This window comes from Canis lupus, chromosome 8 (genome assembly GCF_003254725.2).
Source record: "Canis lupus dingo isolate Sandy chromosome 8, ASM325472v2, whole genome shotgun sequence".
Lineage (NCBI taxonomy): Eukaryota > Metazoa > Chordata > Mammalia > Carnivora > Canidae > Canis > Canis lupus.
In genome coordinates this window covers 13806433-13823883 of record NC_064250.1, presented here as the reverse complement: position 1 = coordinate 13823883, position 17451 = coordinate 13806433, and the positions used below count along the sequence as shown (strand labels likewise).

Below are 17451 nucleotides of genomic sequence, written 5' to 3'. Positions count from 1 at the left end.
GTATTTTGAAGCTATTGTTTACTGATGCACATAGGATAACTATGGTTCTTTGGTAGATTGATCCTTTAATAAATATGTAATATTTATATTTGTTCCTAATAATTTCCTTTGCTTTCAAGTCTACTTTATCTCATATTAATATAGCCGCTACCATTTTTTTTAAGTTTGCACAATGTATTTTTTCTATCCTTTTATATTCATTCTTCCTATGTCATTATGTTTGAAGTGAGTTTCTATTGGGTTGTGTTTTTAAATCTACTTTGCCAATCTCTGTCTTTTAATTGATACATTTAGAGCATTTACATTTAAAGTAATTATTGCTGGCAGCCTGTGGGACTCAGCCTGGGGGACTCAGCATTTAGCGCCTGCCTTCAGCCCCGGGGCGTGGTCCTGGAGACCCAGGATGGAGTCCCGTGTAGGCTGCCTGCGTGGAGCCTGCTTCTCCCTCTGCCTGTATCTCTGCCTCTCTCTCTCTCTCTCTCTCTCTCTCTCTCTCTCTCTGTCTCTCATGAATAAATAAATAAAATCTTTTAAAAAAATTAATTATTACTATGTCAGAACTTAAGTCTGGCATCTTATTGTTTGTTTTCTGCTTGTTCCTTCTGTTTCATAACCTGTTATCTGTTACTCTGTTAATCTGTTACTGCCTTCCTATAGATCACTAGAACTAGTTTTAGAATTCTTTGTTTTTCTGAGTATATAGTTTTCTTTGTGATTGCTCTTCTTTGTAGTTACATACGCATAACTCATCACCATCTACTGGTATCAGTGCTTATCACTTGAGTGAAGTATTGAAATCTTACTTCCATTTAGGTCTCTTTACCACTTTTTAAATTGAATTGTTTTATGTATTCCTCAGTATACATTGAACACTATATCAGATGATTTCATAAATTTTTATTAAATCATCAAATATGTTGTAAGAAACTAATGACAAAAAGATAGTCTTTCATACCTACTCTATTTTTACCCATTCTACTCTAGTTTTACCCATTCTGTTCTTTCCTTTCTGAAGTTCCAAACCTTCTGCTCTTTCTTTTCTGTTGGAGAACTTCCTATAGCCATTCTTTAAGGGTAAATCTGCTGGCAACAAATTCTCTTAGTTTTCCTCATCTGAGGATGTCTTTATTTCCCCTTCATTTCTGAAGGACAATTTCATAAAGATATAAACTCCACAGCTTACAGTCCTTTTTCTCCAGCACTTGAAAAATGTTGTGCTTCCCTCTGGCTCCTATGGTTTCAGATGAAAAATTTGCTGTTGTTCAAATTGATATTTGCCTACAGTTAATGAATCGTTTCTCAGGTTGCTTTTAAGATTTGTTCCTTGTCTTTTATTTTCCGAAGTTTAATTATGATATGTCTTTCTGTGTATTTCTTTGGGTCTATCCTATTTTGGAGTTTCTCAGCTTCTTACAAACCACATTTGGGGAGGGTGGTTAGCTATATTTCTTCACATGCTTTTCAGACCCACACTCTTTCTTCCACGTATGCAACTCTGATACCAAAGTTACATCTTTTTGTATTGACCCACAGACCTCTAAGGCTCTGTTCAACTACCTTTTATTCAGTCTTTTCTCTGTGTTGTTCAGTTGGAGTAAATTTTATCTCTTGTCCTTAAGTTCAGTGGTTCTGTCCTCTGTCATCTCTGCTATTAAGCCCTTCCAGCAAGCTTTTTTTTTAATTTGGATGATTGATTATTTTCAGTTTTGTAATTTCCATTTCATTATTTATAACTTCCATTTCTTTGCCGAGATTTTTTTTTCACTTGTTACAAGAAAACTCATAATTCTTTATTAAAGCATTTTTATGATGGTTGCTTAAAATCTTTTTCTGATAATCCAAATTCTGATTCATTTGGATATTGGATAAATAATCCAGAGATTGTCAGATTCAAATTATGAATCAAGTGGTTATTTTTCCTGTTCTTTGAGTGATAATTGATTTTCCATTGTATCGTGTATATTGTGGGTATTACGCTAGGATAATTTTGAATGTATCCAAGATATTTTGAATATTATGCTAAGACCCTTGTTCCTGTTCAGATTTTGTATCTTAATAGGCAGTTGCCTTAGTTTTAACCTTTTGGTTCTTAGCCTGATAACAATTGAGTTTTCAGTGTCCTTGCAGTGCTGTTCAGTTCTGCTTCATTCTTTGGCACTGCTACAGTTCTTGTTCAATCTATACTGGTGTCACCTGCATGGGGAAAGATTCTGGGCTGCCCTGTCTCACTGAGCTGCCTCCCACCAGTGAGGGTAAGGAAACAAGCAATTCAGGGCCTGTGTTCTCCACCACTGGGCAGATGGCTGGTAGATGCCAGACCTAGGTCTGTTTATACCCTCGAGTTGAGGGCCTGAAGACTGGGTAGTCTGCTACTGCCCTACGTGTGGAGTGTGGCTTAGGGTTTCTCAGTAGGTCGCTTGTTGTTCTTCCCTTTTTGCCAGTTTTTGGCAAGAGATAGCAAGTTTTTCTTAATTATTTTTTTCTCCCCTATGTCTGTTAGTTGTTCTGGGATGCAGGTCTTTCTGGTGCCCAATCTAAGCTACATGGAAGATAAAAAGAAAACCCAGGGAACTCACTGCAGTGGCCTTTCTTTAATCGTAAGACACCCAGACAGTTGACCTTTCTAGCTTTCAGAGTCTTCATAATTGCCTGTTGAATTATTTCCAGGGTATTTAGTTATAGTTATAGGGGAGGAACAGGGGAAAGTGAGGAAAGTTGCCATCTTGTCCGGGACGAGAAGCCCCCTCAATAAATTTTTAAAATTTGAATAGGGACTTCAGAGTAATATGTGATATGAATGAATAGTAGGTAACATGTAACTCAGTTTAATTATGCACTCTAAGTCATTAGAGGTAAAGATGTGGGTGAGTTAAGGCTACAGGTTGAGGGTAAGACCTCATGGAGACAAAATAAATTGGGCAGGCCCTGTTGCAAAAGACAAGGTCATGCAGTTGAAAGGAATAGTATAAACAGGAAAGACTATGGAAAACAACTGGAGAGATTGGCCTGTCTTGAGGAGAAATTATGTCAGGGGATAATGAGAGTGGAAAATAGGATGGGTAGACTCTGCTGATATAGAAGACCTTAAATATCTAAAGTGAGACTTGCTAGGTTAAAATGTAGAAAAATATCGAAAACCTGTTAAGGGAAACGAGTGATAGGTTTGGGGCACCTGGCTGGCTCAGTCAGTGAAGCGTGTGATTCTTGATCTCGGGGTTGTAAGTTCAAGTCCCATGTTGGGTGTAAAGATTACTTGAAAATAAAATCTTTAAAAAAAAAGTGAGGTTAAAGTGAAATTAGTTTTTTTTTTTTTTTTTTGGAAATTAGTTTAAAATAGATGTACAATATATTTTATAGTGGGGGGAGACCAATATCAAGGAGCTAGTTATGAGTTTGTCATGGTGTAAGGTGTCAAAGTGTGAGGTGATGACTGTGGTTATGAGGTGGTTGAAGTGGAAATAAAGAGAAAGTAGAATTTGCGAGCAAAAGGGAGTAGGACTTGATACTGACTAGATTAAAAAAAAGTTAGATTTGATTCATACACCATCAATTTTGGTGGTTTCTGTTTCCTCATATATTTCCTTAAAAATAACTAGGAAATTCTGAAAGAATTAACTTTCGCCTCTAGAGAAGCTTTTCTTCCTCCACTCCCTTCCCACCTACATGTGTAATTTGAGAAAAACTTTACTGTCAGGCAACTGATTAACACCTTTCTTTAATCTTTTTCCAAGCATAATACTGTTACCACACATTCTGAAATAGCTATTACACATGTTAAAAGATGTTAGCCTCACCAGTAATTAAAGAAATGCAAATTAAAACAACAAAGTTTGTTTTTATGGTAATATTTAATGCTGCAAGGGTTTAATGAGACACATATTCTTTTCTGTTAAGATAAATTGGTATAATCTTTCAGGAAAGAAATTTGACAATATGTAGCAAGAGCCTTTAAAATAGTAAGTAATTCTACTTCTAGGCATTTATAGTAAGGAAATAATCAGAAATGCAAAGAGATGATGGATGCCAAAATGTAAGTTGCAGTGTACTTAATTTTTCACAATTCTAACTATATCTAAATGTGTATTAGAAGGAGCCGATGGTTAAGTAAATAGACAATACTAGAATATTGCACAGCCTTTAGAAATGATGTTTGAAGGAACTGAACTTTAATAACAGAGTAAATATACAATGTGTTTACACATGTCAGTAATATCCTATCGTATCATGCTTTTTTTTACCTGTACAGCCATTATTAGGGCAGAAATGTTTTGCTGTTCTTTTCAGAAGTTATTTGCCAGCCACCACAGATACTAAAGCTAATCTTAACCTTCTTGCACTAAAAATTCCTACAGTGCCTTACATAGAGTGCTCAGTAGTATTACCTATAATTATTGAAGATTTCTTAAGAACTTTCTTCCTAGAAAAGTATACGTATTTATGTATACAACCAAGCATCCAACTTTAGGCCCTTTATGAATCACATAAATCCCATCTCTTTGACTAGAACCATGGTGAAGAATCATTGCTGTAACTGAAAAAAAATCTCTTTTTACCCTTGAGTGTGTTTGAATCAGAGTTATTGTCCAGGGTAAGGGGTGCCAATTCATGCTTTCACCTGATATCCTTCATATTGAGATAAATTAATGCAGTCTTCATGTAATACTACCTTTTTTGAATGACTGAATTTAATATACAGTTTCTTAGTATCTCTCATCCTGACTGGTGATGCTCATGTTAATTAGGATGTTGACTCTCAAACCTATTTCAGACAGCTGGAAATCTATTATGATGGTTCAAAATTAGCAGCCATTCCTATCTATCAGTGTTCCAGCTTCCTTAATCTTTACATATGACTTTTTGAGACACTCTTTGGCCTCCACTGCCTCCATCCCCCCTTCCAAATCTACTAATCACCCTGTGGTGGTAGTGATCAGGGCCCTAGATGCTACAAAGTGATAGAAGAGAATAAACTAAGGTATAGTCATGGATTAGAGAACTAGATTGCCTAGTGTTGGTTGCAGGGCCACATTTAAAGGGTTCTGTTAAACAAGTCTGGAAGCCAATGGCAAAGGATACGACTGCACGTCATATGGAGAACTGTGGTCAGAGGTGGGGAGAAGAGAAAACTATGATAGCGGTAAGAGAACTGTTACTAGCCAGCTACCTTCTTTGCCACTTTAGAGAACTGTCTGGTGTAGTAATTAAGAGTTCAGACTAAGGGGGCATTTGGCTGGCTCAGTCGGAGGAGCATATGACTCTCAGTGTCGGGGTTGAGTTCAAGCTCCACATATTTACTTTTTTTTTTCTTTCACATATTTGCTTAAAAATAAAACCTTAAAAAAAAGTTCTAGTCTGAACTTAGTCTAGACCTGCATTCAATCCCCAGCTTCACCACTTTCTGGCCAATATGACCGGACGCAAGTAACTTAAACCTCTGACCTTAGATTTTTTGGTGCTGTTGTTATAAAATAGAAGTGATTATAGTACCACTTGTAGGTTGCTTAGGATTAAATGTCATGTGAAAAGCACCACACCAAGTCTAGCATGTCAGAAGTGTTCATTCAGTAAATGTTGTTTACATTGAAGACGATGATTCCTCCCAGGCTGAAACTGGAAAAATGAGTTAATGTTACAGAGCGGCAGATCCTGGCTCCACCACATGGAAGAAATGCTGGCCCTGAAAGTGTTCAAGCAAAAACTAAACAACTATCCTAGGTATATCGGAGATGTGTAAAAGGGATGGGCCCATTGGTAATCGTTCATAGTCTAGTTCCCTTTTCACTGTTAAGACTCATTTTATAAGGCAGAACCACATGAAAACTGTTTCATTAACATGACTTTATATTACAGACTTAAGTCCAAAGAAGTTGGGATAGGGAATATCTTAGTTTCACATAATGAGATTTTTAGTGGCTCCTCTAGTTTCACCATTTACAAATTGAGAGAACCTGCTAAGGATCACTAGTGGGAATGATATTATTAGACTTAAATGTGAGTCACACAGGCTCCCAGACAGTGTTCTATCTATGGAGGGAAGGAAGCTAAGCGGTTGTTAGGTATTAATTAGCACTTTGAGGGGCGCCTGGCTGGCTCAGTCCAAGGAGCATGCATCTCTTGATCTCAGGGTCATGAGTTTGAGCCCCATGTTGACTGTTGAGATTACTTAAATAAATGTTTAATTAGCACCTTAGGAAGATTTAATTAGATTTTACAAATACAGTTAAAAAGGCCTTTTTTTTTTTTTTAAAAAACGTATCACAGATGCTATTTAAGTTCCACTGAAAACAATTTGGAATGAATTTTAATAGAATTTTTGTTACTCTAACTTATATTCTGCCTCCTTCTAGAAATAATTTGAAGCAACAGCTTAGAACATTATACTAGATAGGCAAGAAGGATAAAACAGCTCAAATGCCTTTCCTCATCAGTTCAGAGAGCCAAATCTTTGTATTAACTATGACTGCTCAGTGAGAAGTTAATGCAGAAAAAGATCCTTCATATACAGGGCACAGAGTAGTATAGCTAAAAAGATGATCACTTGTATTTAGAAATAGAAAACCTCCATTTTATTTCCTTGTGCTGCTGTTGGCCTGCTTTGTAACTTTCGTTAATAGTGACATGAAAATAGCATTCTGCACCAACACAAGAATTATTTTTTAAGAACAAAATCATGAGCCTACTTAAAAATAACCAAAGATTTGAGAGCAGGGGATATGGACACAGATGACATTACCCTTCAGGATCTCCTTGTTTTCCTTCTGTTTTAGAACTGTTTTTTACTCTGTTTTAGAGTAATAAACAATTCCCTTGAGGTGCTTTTATTCTAGCAAAAATTCAATATAAGAAAGTCTTTTAAGAGAAAGGTAAAATATTTTCATTAGTAGAGCTTTCTAGTCTACATTTGGCATCCCAGACAGTAGCTAACTTTAGGAGTATGTTACTTCCAGATAAGTCACATTCTATTTAAAATTACATATGAGCCCACTTAGAAATAATACTGTTTTAGAACCAAAAAAATTAAACACACAGAAAAGTAGAAAAAACAGAACAATGAACACCACTTTTATACTCTCACCTAGATGCAACAGCTGTCAATCTCTTAACCAGATCTTCTCCATCTTTATTGCTACACACTCTCTCTCCCTCCCATTCCCCTCCCCTCTTTGTCACATCATCCAAAAGTACACCATAACCATCAGAAATACACTTTTTTCTTTAAAGTAATCTTTACACCCTATGTGGGGCTTAAACTCACAACCCCGAGATTAAGAGTCACAGGTTCCACTAACTGAGCCAGCCAGGCACCCCCAGAAACATGCTATTTTAATGATCATTTATCTGCTGCTCAAATGCAGCAGGGCAACATGATTATTGTGAAGTTTATTATATGGTTGGTGCCAGCCGTTGTTAGTGCTTATTATCTGAAGTCTTAGGTATATTTTATTGAAGGCAGGGGTACTCAGATCTAAATTATCATTTTAATAATCTCTGTGATATGTCCTATACTTCTCAGATCTATATAGTCAGAGAAGGAATATTTGACTACTTACTGGTGAGTTTAAGACCCTACAAACAAACAAACAAAAAAAAAGACCCTACAAACTAATGGCAGTGCTGTTCTTGAGTAAAAACAGTTAAAATACTATATATTTTTTAATTGCTTTTGTTTTTCTCAAACAGGCTGAAGTAGTCAAGTTTTATATTTTTATTTTTTTATTTTTTATTTTTTTTAAGTTTTGTATTTTTAAAAAAATATTTTATTTATTCATGAGAGTCACAGAGAGAGAGGCAGAGAGAGAAACAGGGTTCTCACAGGAAGCCCAATGCACGCCTCGATCCCAGGATCCCGGAATCACGACCTGAGCCAAAGGCAAAAGCTTAGCTACTGAGCCACCCAGGTGCCCCATGTTTTGTATTTTCAGATGGTTTAGAAAAAGGAAAAACTCGATATTTGAAATGGAACATTCATTAGACTTCGAATATTTCATTGGTTAGAAGGTTTATTTATTGCTACAAATTTGATGCTAATGGAAAATATGTCCGTTGTGTTCACTTAGTCTAGGTATGACCAAAACCAAAAAAGAGATTTCTTTTTTTTTTTTCCAGGAGATTTTGATGAATTCACTCAAGACAATAATGACATTATGTTGAAAAACATAGCGGAGGACCTTCGGAATTGCTTACCTCTTGACACAATGCTGTCCTCAGAACATCTATCCCTCCGAAAAGTAAATACATTAAATTAATGTACCGTTACTGCTCCTTGAGGGTTCTCCTAGTCTTCCCTAATCCTGCAGCCTCTCCAGTCTAATTAGTCCTGAATTTGGCTTTAAAAACAATTTTTCATTTGGTGCTTCAACGATGTCCCCAGTTCTTTTGAGTCCATAATCCTCTGGCTCCCCATTCATTCGACAAAAATTTTTTTTTTTTTAAGGGCATCCTGTTTGCCAGGCATTCAACCCCCTTCCCTCCACGTCCTCCCCCCTCCCACACACACACACACACACACACACACAAAAACAAGGCCCAACGGTAATCTGGCCCTGCCTCCATCATTGTCCTGGTTTTCTCTTTCCTGTTCCACATCCCCCACTTTTGCCAGAGGTGAAGTTCATCTCTTTGTTTCCTTCTCCTGCTTTTGTGCCATATGGTTTTTGCTTATCCTGTTCCTTCATTCCTAAAATAAGTTCTCATTTTTCTTCTACAGACCGCCCCCTCATCCAAGTCCCTTTAAACCTCAACTTTTATCGGGTACATATACTGAGAATATTGTTTCCTAAAGCAAAAATAATAATAATAATGTCTTCTCCCACTAATCTGAAAACAGCACCCCTCCATGTGGTTTTTTACTACGTAGATTCCTAAGCAGAGGAACCAAATCATGTACATTTGTAACAGTGCTGTGCATATTGTGAGCACTAGCAAATCTTAGTAAACATCCAGTCACAGTACTCCCAAAGGTGGAAAATAGTGGCTAATATAAAAACTGACAAAAATGTTTGTAGTATAGTTTGGATATTATTCATAAGGCAGTCCTATCAGTAGCATGATATACCAAAATATATGAAACAACAAAAAAGTATTCCTTGAATGTAATGGTCGACCCATAATCCCTTCTCCTAACAAACTATTTGTATCTTCTGTTGTTTCCTTCTGGTTCTTGTGTATGTCCATGTGTTTTACACATTTACAATATAGATGTGTGTGTGTAGGTGTAGATAGAATTTTGTAGATCTCTAAGTGGATAAGTTGATTATTATAGTTAAGGTAAAAGGAATCAGACATTTTTCTCTTTGTTGCCACTGGCTATTATATCATGTATTACCAGTATTAATAAAGGGCTATTAGTTGTAAGCATGAAACTGTACTAATGTTTTTATTATTTGAAAACTTTGCCTCTGGGAAAAGATCACTTGCTAAGTCACTGATGTGTGGGACTCAGGAGACCTGGTATTAGTTTCAATTCTTTCCCCTCTTTTGGTCATTTCTTTGGAGAAATCTCTGAATGGGGGTTTCTTTATTTGTAAAATATACTACCTAGGATGGACGAGATGGCCACAAAATAAATACTCCTTGAATTCAAATTTTATATATTTCCCCTAGCCAGGCTTTGTATCATTACAGACCAAATTAAGAGTTGCTGGTGTCTCAGGAAAAAAAAAAAAAAAAGAATGAAGGAAGAGCAGGGTTGCTCTTTAATAAGTGAAACTTGTCTTTCTGTGCCTTGTTGTTGCTCTCGGAATTTTAGCATCTGAACCACTGATGTTTTGCCTTATTTAGCAATAAAAAGAGACTCCTTTGTACTTGGTTTCTTTTGAAGTTCTTCTTCTCTCCACCAGATAGAGCAGCAGCCAGAACCCACAGTTCACGTTGATGCATTCCTTTATGATGAAGACTTTATTGATTCATTATGTGAGGAAGGAAAAATGAGCAGAAACTACTGTATGGTGTGTGGCTCACATCAGACTGCACCTTTAGGTAGGCACTCAAGTGTGCAAATCTGACGACTGTGTGTACTTTACATTGTTCTGAGAACACAAATTCTTGACCAAGTCATTGGGTGTTTTTCGTTTTTTTGTTTTTTTGTTTTATTTATTTATTTATTTATTTATTTATTTATTCATAGAGACACAGAGAGAGAGAGAGAGAGAGAGGCAGAGACACAGGCAGAGGGAGAAGCAGGCACCATGAAGGGAGCCCGACGTGGGATTCCATCTGGGGTCTCCAGGATCAGGCCCTGGGCTGCAGGCAGCGCCAAACCGCTGCGCCACCGGGGCTGCCCATTGGGTGTTTTTTGAAAGGAAAAGGCCAACCCTGTAGCATAGCCATTACTGATTATTGAGATTAGGGAGACCAAACAGCAGTATTGTCCAGGGAAGCTGGGCCACTTAATGTCTCCGAGGAGGGTATCTCTGCTTTTCTTTCTTTTTTATTTTTTAAAGATGTCATTTATTTATTCGTTAGAGACACAGAGAGAGAGGCAGAGGGAGAAGCAGGCTCCCTGTGGGGGAGCCTGATGCAGGACTCGATCCCAGGACCCAGTGATCATACATGAGCCAAAGACACTCAACCACTAAGCCGCCCAGGGGTCCCAGCAGGGTATCTCTGCTTTTCACAGAAACTGTTTAATCAGAGGTGAGTTTGCAGGTCCAGAAACTAATCACAAGTGACTGAGAACCAGGAAACCAACTTATACTTTCCTTACTTCAAAGAGATTCATAGATAAACCATAATGCTAATTCACAAACAGAAATGTAACTACAAGGGGGCTGAAATGTTCTCCCTATAAAAGCATCTACTTGAGAAGTCAGATAGTAATCAGATACTGTTGATTAGGCATGGATTCAGAAAACAGTGATGATCTTGAGGAAGAGTTTATTCAGGCCATAATTTGACCTAGTAGAATATCTCCAGTCCGTAACAGAGGACAACTCTAGTGACAAAAAGTCTTCTGCATCTCTGTCCCTCAGATAGAGTACCTGTGTCCAAAATGGGAAACTAGACTGACCCCATGTGGCTAATATGTTAACTCTTCTGTTACTGTATTCTTCCTTAAGAGGCACCTGGGTGGCTCAGTCGGTTGAGCATCAGACTCTTGATTTCAGCTCAGGTCATGGTCTCAGGATTGTGGGATCAAGCTCTGCACTCAGCAAGGAGTCTACTTGAGATTCTCTGGCCCTCCCTACCACTCACACATGTGCATGCTTTCTCTCTCAAATAAATAAATCTTTTAAAATCTTTTATATATATAAAATCTTTTATATAATCTTTATATAAAATCTTTTATAAATCTTTTATATAATCTTTTTATTTATATATATATATAGTTCAAATTGGATATGATTGCTTAGGCTATTACTTTAGACATGCTATATTTCAATATTTCTGGTCACTTAGATGCAGAGTTAATGGCTTAGAGTGGCCTGCTCTCCAGGTAAGTAATCTTGTGTTCATATTACTTAACTACTGCCAAATTTGTAATATGCTGCTAATACAAGTATATTGTATCTACATTATAATTGGGAATTAAACTTTCCTGATCTATTTAAGATTCTATTTTTAGATAGCACTTATAGTTTCCATTGGAGGTGGTTGAAATTCACAGAATAGAAAAGGACTTAGATAAGAATCATAGAAGGAAAACTAAAAAGTGAATCATATCAGATCTGATTTATAGGGGGTTTTTTAGATTTATTTATTTATTTAATTTGGGGGAGTGGAGAGAGACAATCTCCAGCAGACTCTCCTCTGAGTGAGGAGCCTGTCATGAGCCTCAGTCCTACAACCCTGTGATCCTGACCTGAGCCAAAATCAAGAGTTGGATGCTCAACCAATTGAGCCACCTAGGTGCCCCTGATTTATTGAAGTTTAAAGATATATGTTTGACAAAATTTTGAAGATTAGGATATATTTTCCCATAGAAATCATGTTGTAAATAGTGACTAGGTATGTAGGCCAGCCCATATAAGTAGAGTAAATCTGAAAAAAACTATCATCTGGGGAACTTTCCTTCCAATATATGACATGGGGCTTGTCTAGCTATAACACACTAATGATGACTCTGTAACCCAAAGCAGAAGTGCTAAAGTGACAGAGTAGTGAAGATGAAGATTCTAGGCAGACCAGTACGATGGTGGTCAAAACCCACCCCACCCCCAGTCACACCCTTTTATTTTCTTTCAAGGAATTATTAGCCTGCCTACTTCCATTTTCTTTGCCACCATCTATCATCGTTTAGATATGGCCAAAGTTTCTCCCCTTCCTGACCAATATATTATGTAGGACATAATATAGGAAGTTTTTAAAAAGTACATGCAGGCTCTCCCAGATACTTGATTACAGAAACAGTGGAGTGAGAAGATGGGCTAGGAAGTCTGTAGCAATTTAAAAATTGTAGCAATTAAACTAGGGGAAATAATAATTTCTGGGAGTATCTTTACTTCCTTTCATAACACCCTTCCCTGCACTCCAGAACATATCTTAGGTTGGTCAGGGCTGCCACATTGCTCAACTCCAGAGATGGTCATTCATTTGGTAGTCTATATTGTATGCAGTAATATGGGGCTAGTCTATGGTTGCTCTGGACTAAGGTGAGAAAGCCAGATGATACGGGAGTTAGGAAGCATCACACAGAATAACAATCATAGGGGGAAAAATGGGAAAATAAAAGACTAACCAAGGACCTTCGGACACAGGGATAGGGACAGGTTGCTGGGCAGCTATTCCCTAGAGGCCTTTTAAATGTCAGAGATTTGGGGGCACCTGGCACAGCAGTTTAGGCATGTGACTCTTGGTTTCAGCCCAGGTCATGCTCTCAGGGTTGTGAGCCCTGAGCTTGCATCAGGCTCTGCACTCAGCGTGGAGTCTGCTCGGGATTCTCTCCCTCTCCTTCTGCCCCTCCTGCTCATGCTCTCACTCTCTTTCTCAAGTACATAAATAAATCTTTAAAAAGTAAAAATGAATAAATGTCGGAGACTTCATTATTATTTTCTCTAATATAGCTCAGGTGAATGAGTGCAAGATTATCACATAAATTTTTTCTAAACAATTTCTGAATGGCTTTCATTGATGAAGAGAAAAACATGAAATATGCTTTATAAATATAGATAAAAGAATTAGAAATACAGAATAGAATGTGTAATACCTAAGCACAATTTGATATTTATTCTGTTCTAATCCTCCAGGATTTATTTCTCATTCCTTCTCCCTCGTGGAATTGAAGTTCATTTATCATCATGTACTCCCTGATCTGTCGGGAAAAGTCTTGGTTGACGTTGGCTCCAGGCTTGGCACGGTCCTTTATGGGGTAAAGTCCAGCTTGTGGACATAATCAACATTGGGAAAATACTTTCTCCTCCTGCTGCTAGCAACAGTTTGGCCTGTCACCATCCAAGGTGACAGCTTGGCTTTATTTATTAGAGTAACAGAATAAATAAGGTTAAAATATTATATTGAACTTGGAATTTCAAAGGCCAGCTCTCTGATTTCCTTTTCTGAGTCTCTATGACACAGCTGGAGGAGTATCAACAAAGCAGAAGCAGGTGACCTTCATAACACTTTGTTTTTGACCTCCTAATTTCATTTTCTTTATACTGTGCTAAAATAGTGTACTGAGCCTTGATAAGAGCTTTTATAGAAGCTTTTATTTAAAAAAAATTTTTTTAAAGCTTTTATAAAATTTACTTGACTTACGAAATTGCATGTGGCCATAACAAAGTCACTTAACACCCCTGGCTTCAAGTTCTTCACCCGTAAGTAAGCTAACTAAATGATATCCGAGGACACATCTTGCTCCAATTTTCTATGATTCAACTTTGTGGACATTTGTGTCTGAAATATCACTTCAATGTGGCTTTTTAAAAATTTCAAATCATGAGTATTTCTAATGCTCTTAACTGATTTTATCAGAAAACTTAAATGTGGTTTCTGGTTGTTATTAGCAGACTTGTTAAAACATATGGCCAACAGCAGTAGAGACTCATGCCAGAAACAGGCACTATCAGTTCCCAGCATCCATTGCCTGCTCTAAACGGCAACAGTTAACTATTTAGTGCTTAGTTTATTTTTCAGTAGTAAGGCTTTTATTCTATGATTAGGAAATATATCCATAATAGAATATACAGTTTGTCAAATGGTTGTTTTTAGAGAACAGTAGAGATTACGATTGTATACCATATTTGCTCCACTCTTGTCCATTTTTTGATTTGTTAGAAAAGTATATAGCTGAAAAAAATGTGGCTATGCAAGTATGTGGCAGCATTAATAAGTTTAAAAATATTCTTATTTTTCTCTGTATTAAAGTGGTTACTGATTCAGCTGACAGAAAATTTTTGAATACCTGCATATGCTCCATTGAACATATCCTAAAAATCTATCATTAGCTATAAACATAAATTTGGTTCATACATGGATGTTAATGTAAAGTGATATTCAGAATATGATTTGACCTTTCCTTTCATATTATTTTTTTGTGATCACCACCAAAAATGGATACATAATAATATCTAGTCAGTTCTTGATTATCCTTGTTAGCTAATTGGTCAGTTACATTTGGCAGATTGCAGACGCCAGACTGACTTCCCTAAACCAACAAGACACATCTCCAGCCACCTTCCTCTAGTGTCAGACTCTGAATGATTTTCCATTATATTCCCCACCCCCCAGGTTAACTCCTTTCTTGCTTTCCCCTGCTGTAACTTTCCAAGAAATTATAGAAATAGGGTATTAAACAGAGACTCTATATGTGGTCACTTTTCTCATTTCCAACTTGGTTGAATGTACCATTTTGTCAGAAGTGAGAAATCAATCTTTCAAACTATAATTACTTTTAAATAATGGAAATTAATAAATTACATTCAAGGTCTTGATCAGTAAGAGTCTAAGTTCTTGAAGTTTTAAGAGTTACATACATTACACATTATTATTTATCTTTCATTTTATTTTCACTTTATTGAGTTGTTTTTTAAAGTTTGATTTTTTACATTTTATATAGACATAAATTCACAGTTCATTCATTTGCATCATAACAGGTCTTCATTCTTTCAGGGTTATCTTTACAGTTCAGCACTGCAGCTATATGGAGTAGAATTGAATGGAGACTTTTGCCAATTGCAGGAAATGGTCATAAAAAAATACCAGTTTACTGACAGAGTAAAGGTACCCTTTTATTTATGTATTTTTTTACTAATGAAGTACAGTTGACAAGCAGTGTTTAATTAGTTTCAGGTGCACAACATGGTGATTTGACAAGTCTATACCTTACACAGTGCTTATTCACCACAAGTGTAGCTCCCATCTGTCACCATACAGTGCTATGACAATACCATTGACTATGTTCCCTATGCTGTAGTAAAGATACCCTTTTAAATATATATTCTGTTATCTATTTTATTGCATAATTTAGCTAAGTTTCTTCTGGATTGGAGTTGGAAAATCTTTTTGAATCTATTCCTGGTTGCTGTTGTGCAGAAACAGATCAAGTTGACTTAGTATTTTAAAACATGAATAAATGTGAATTTAATTATAATTATTTTCCACTCCTGTTTTTCTTCCTCCCCAATTTTACTAGAAAGTAGAATTTTTCTTAATTTCTTTCATCTCTGCTGTAGTTTAGTTTTGGTAGCAGCATTTTTGAATCTCTAGATGTAGGTCATAAATGTACTTAATTAAACTCATGTTGAAAGTAATCAAAAAGGTTAACTAATGCTTTCAGTTCTTTATCCTTTTTCTAAGCTTCCAGGAGGAGTTGTGGATGCCACAGAATGGCAGTTCAGGGGGAATGATGCCTTGGGTTGGGCTACCACAAAACTTTTCTCTTTTTCTACATGTAAGAGGAAAAATAACCAAGAATGGGAAAGAACATTTCTTGGTTAATGTGCTCATTCTTATCCTTCCACTGAGGATCCTACACTTCTAATGGCAATGCAGAGAAACATTGAGCATCTAAGGCTTTCTGGTGTTAAGATGTTGAAAGACATCTCGGTGGAATTAAAGATCTAGTCTTCCCCTTATTTATTGAAGGAAACTTTTTCTTCCTCCTTCCAGACTTCCTTTTTTCTCTTTGCATATATCTCTCATCTCAGAAATAGGCAAATGAGGGCAGCCGGGTGGCTCAGCAGTTTAGCGCCTGCCTTCAGCCCAGGGCGTGATCCTGGAGACCTGGGATCAAGTCACACATCAGACTCCCTGCATGGAGCCTGCTTCTTCTTCTGCCTGTGTCTCTGCCTCTCTCTCTGTGTCTCTCATGAATAAATAAATAAAATCTTTAAAAAAAAATAGGCAAATGATTGAAACAAATTTATTGTCCATTAATAAATCCATGGATTTTTCTCACTGTCCCATATTTAGTGAACAAGAACACGTTACTCTTGCATGATAAGAATCACATAGCTACTAAGAATATCAATTTAATTGGAAGTTAAGGTTTAAAAGTTGACCTCTTAAGAATCATAGTTTATAAATGGACAACCAAGGAGTGCCAAGGTGGCTCAGTCAGTTGAGCATCCAACTCTTGATTTTGGCTCAGATCATGATCTCGGGGTCATGAGATCAAGCCTTGTGTGGGGCTCTGAGCTCAGCAGGGAGTCTGCTTGGGATTCTCTCTCTCCTCTCTTTCTCTCTCTCTCTCAAATAAATCTTTTAATAAATAAGGGAGAACCATGTAACTTATTGTTATTTTTTAAGATGATGATAAAGGTATATAAAACACATTTATTTACACATTAAAAGATTTTTACCCCTTGCTTTTCAAAGGAGTATATAGATGAATGCCCACCCCACATACTTTCAAGGCCTGTGGCTTTGGTGGCAATTAGTAACCCAATGACAGAAAGCTGTTTTTATACCATTTTTTTGGCAACCTTAACAGTTTCCTTCCGCAATGGGAGAGACAGTTGTTGTGTTTGAGAGGCCTTAAGAGCAACAGAAAGGAATTCCAGGGTTATTTTTTATATTATCTGGTGAAATGCATCAGCCTTTAAATCTTGGGCTCTGCTTTTTGTTTGTTCTTTTTGGTCTTTGTTTTAGCAGGACTTTGCTCAGAAGTCTAGGAGTCCTTGGTTGTCTGTTCATACTTAGAGAGTGAGAGAAAAAAGAAAAAAAGCTGGTTGAAGTTCTCAGCACTTAAGTGAGGATTCTGAGCACTGTGGGCTTCACTGTCAAGTGATCTCGTTTGGGTCATTAATTAGGGGAATATCTGATGACATATCTTAAGATCTTTCCTCTTGGGCTATGGCAAGCAACATCCTGGGGACAGAGTGGTAGAGTAAAAGAAGTGAAATGTTAGGGATTCACAGCATCCTGTCTGCCTTACTTCCCTTGTTTACAGTACATTAGCCTTTCTTTCAACTTATCCTGGTGTCCCTGACCCAGAGACCTTTTGTTTTACCCTTACAGAGAATCAGTCTCTATTCTTTTGCTGGGAAATGTGAAAGTTGTATAAGGGTCTGAGTG

The 17451-nt window shown here is 37.0% G+C and overlaps 1 protein-coding gene across 4 annotated transcripts in view; it reads left to right on the top strand.

Annotated features, from left to right (window-relative positions):
• The window catches only part of LOC112657127 (uncharacterized), a 78036-nt gene that overhangs the window by 51332 nt on the left and 9253 nt on the right, over positions 1 to 17451 (top strand). For 3 of the 4 annotated variants that reach the window (XM_035719823.2, XM_025442968.3, XM_035719822.2), the window contains 4 exons: positions 8107 to 8228; positions 9840 to 9978; positions 13185 to 13306; positions 15046 to 15156. In XM_035719823.2, the coding sequence (XP_035575716.1) occupies positions 8145 to 8228; positions 9840 to 9978; positions 13185 to 13306; positions 15046 to 15156 (456 nt within the window). In that variant the 5' untranslated portion in view covers positions 8107 to 8144. Of the gene's footprint in view, positions 1 to 5568; positions 5716 to 8106; positions 8229 to 9839; positions 9979 to 13184; positions 13307 to 15045; positions 15157 to 17451 lie in introns of those variants that run through there. The other variant, XM_025442970.3, reaches the window with a different exon arrangement.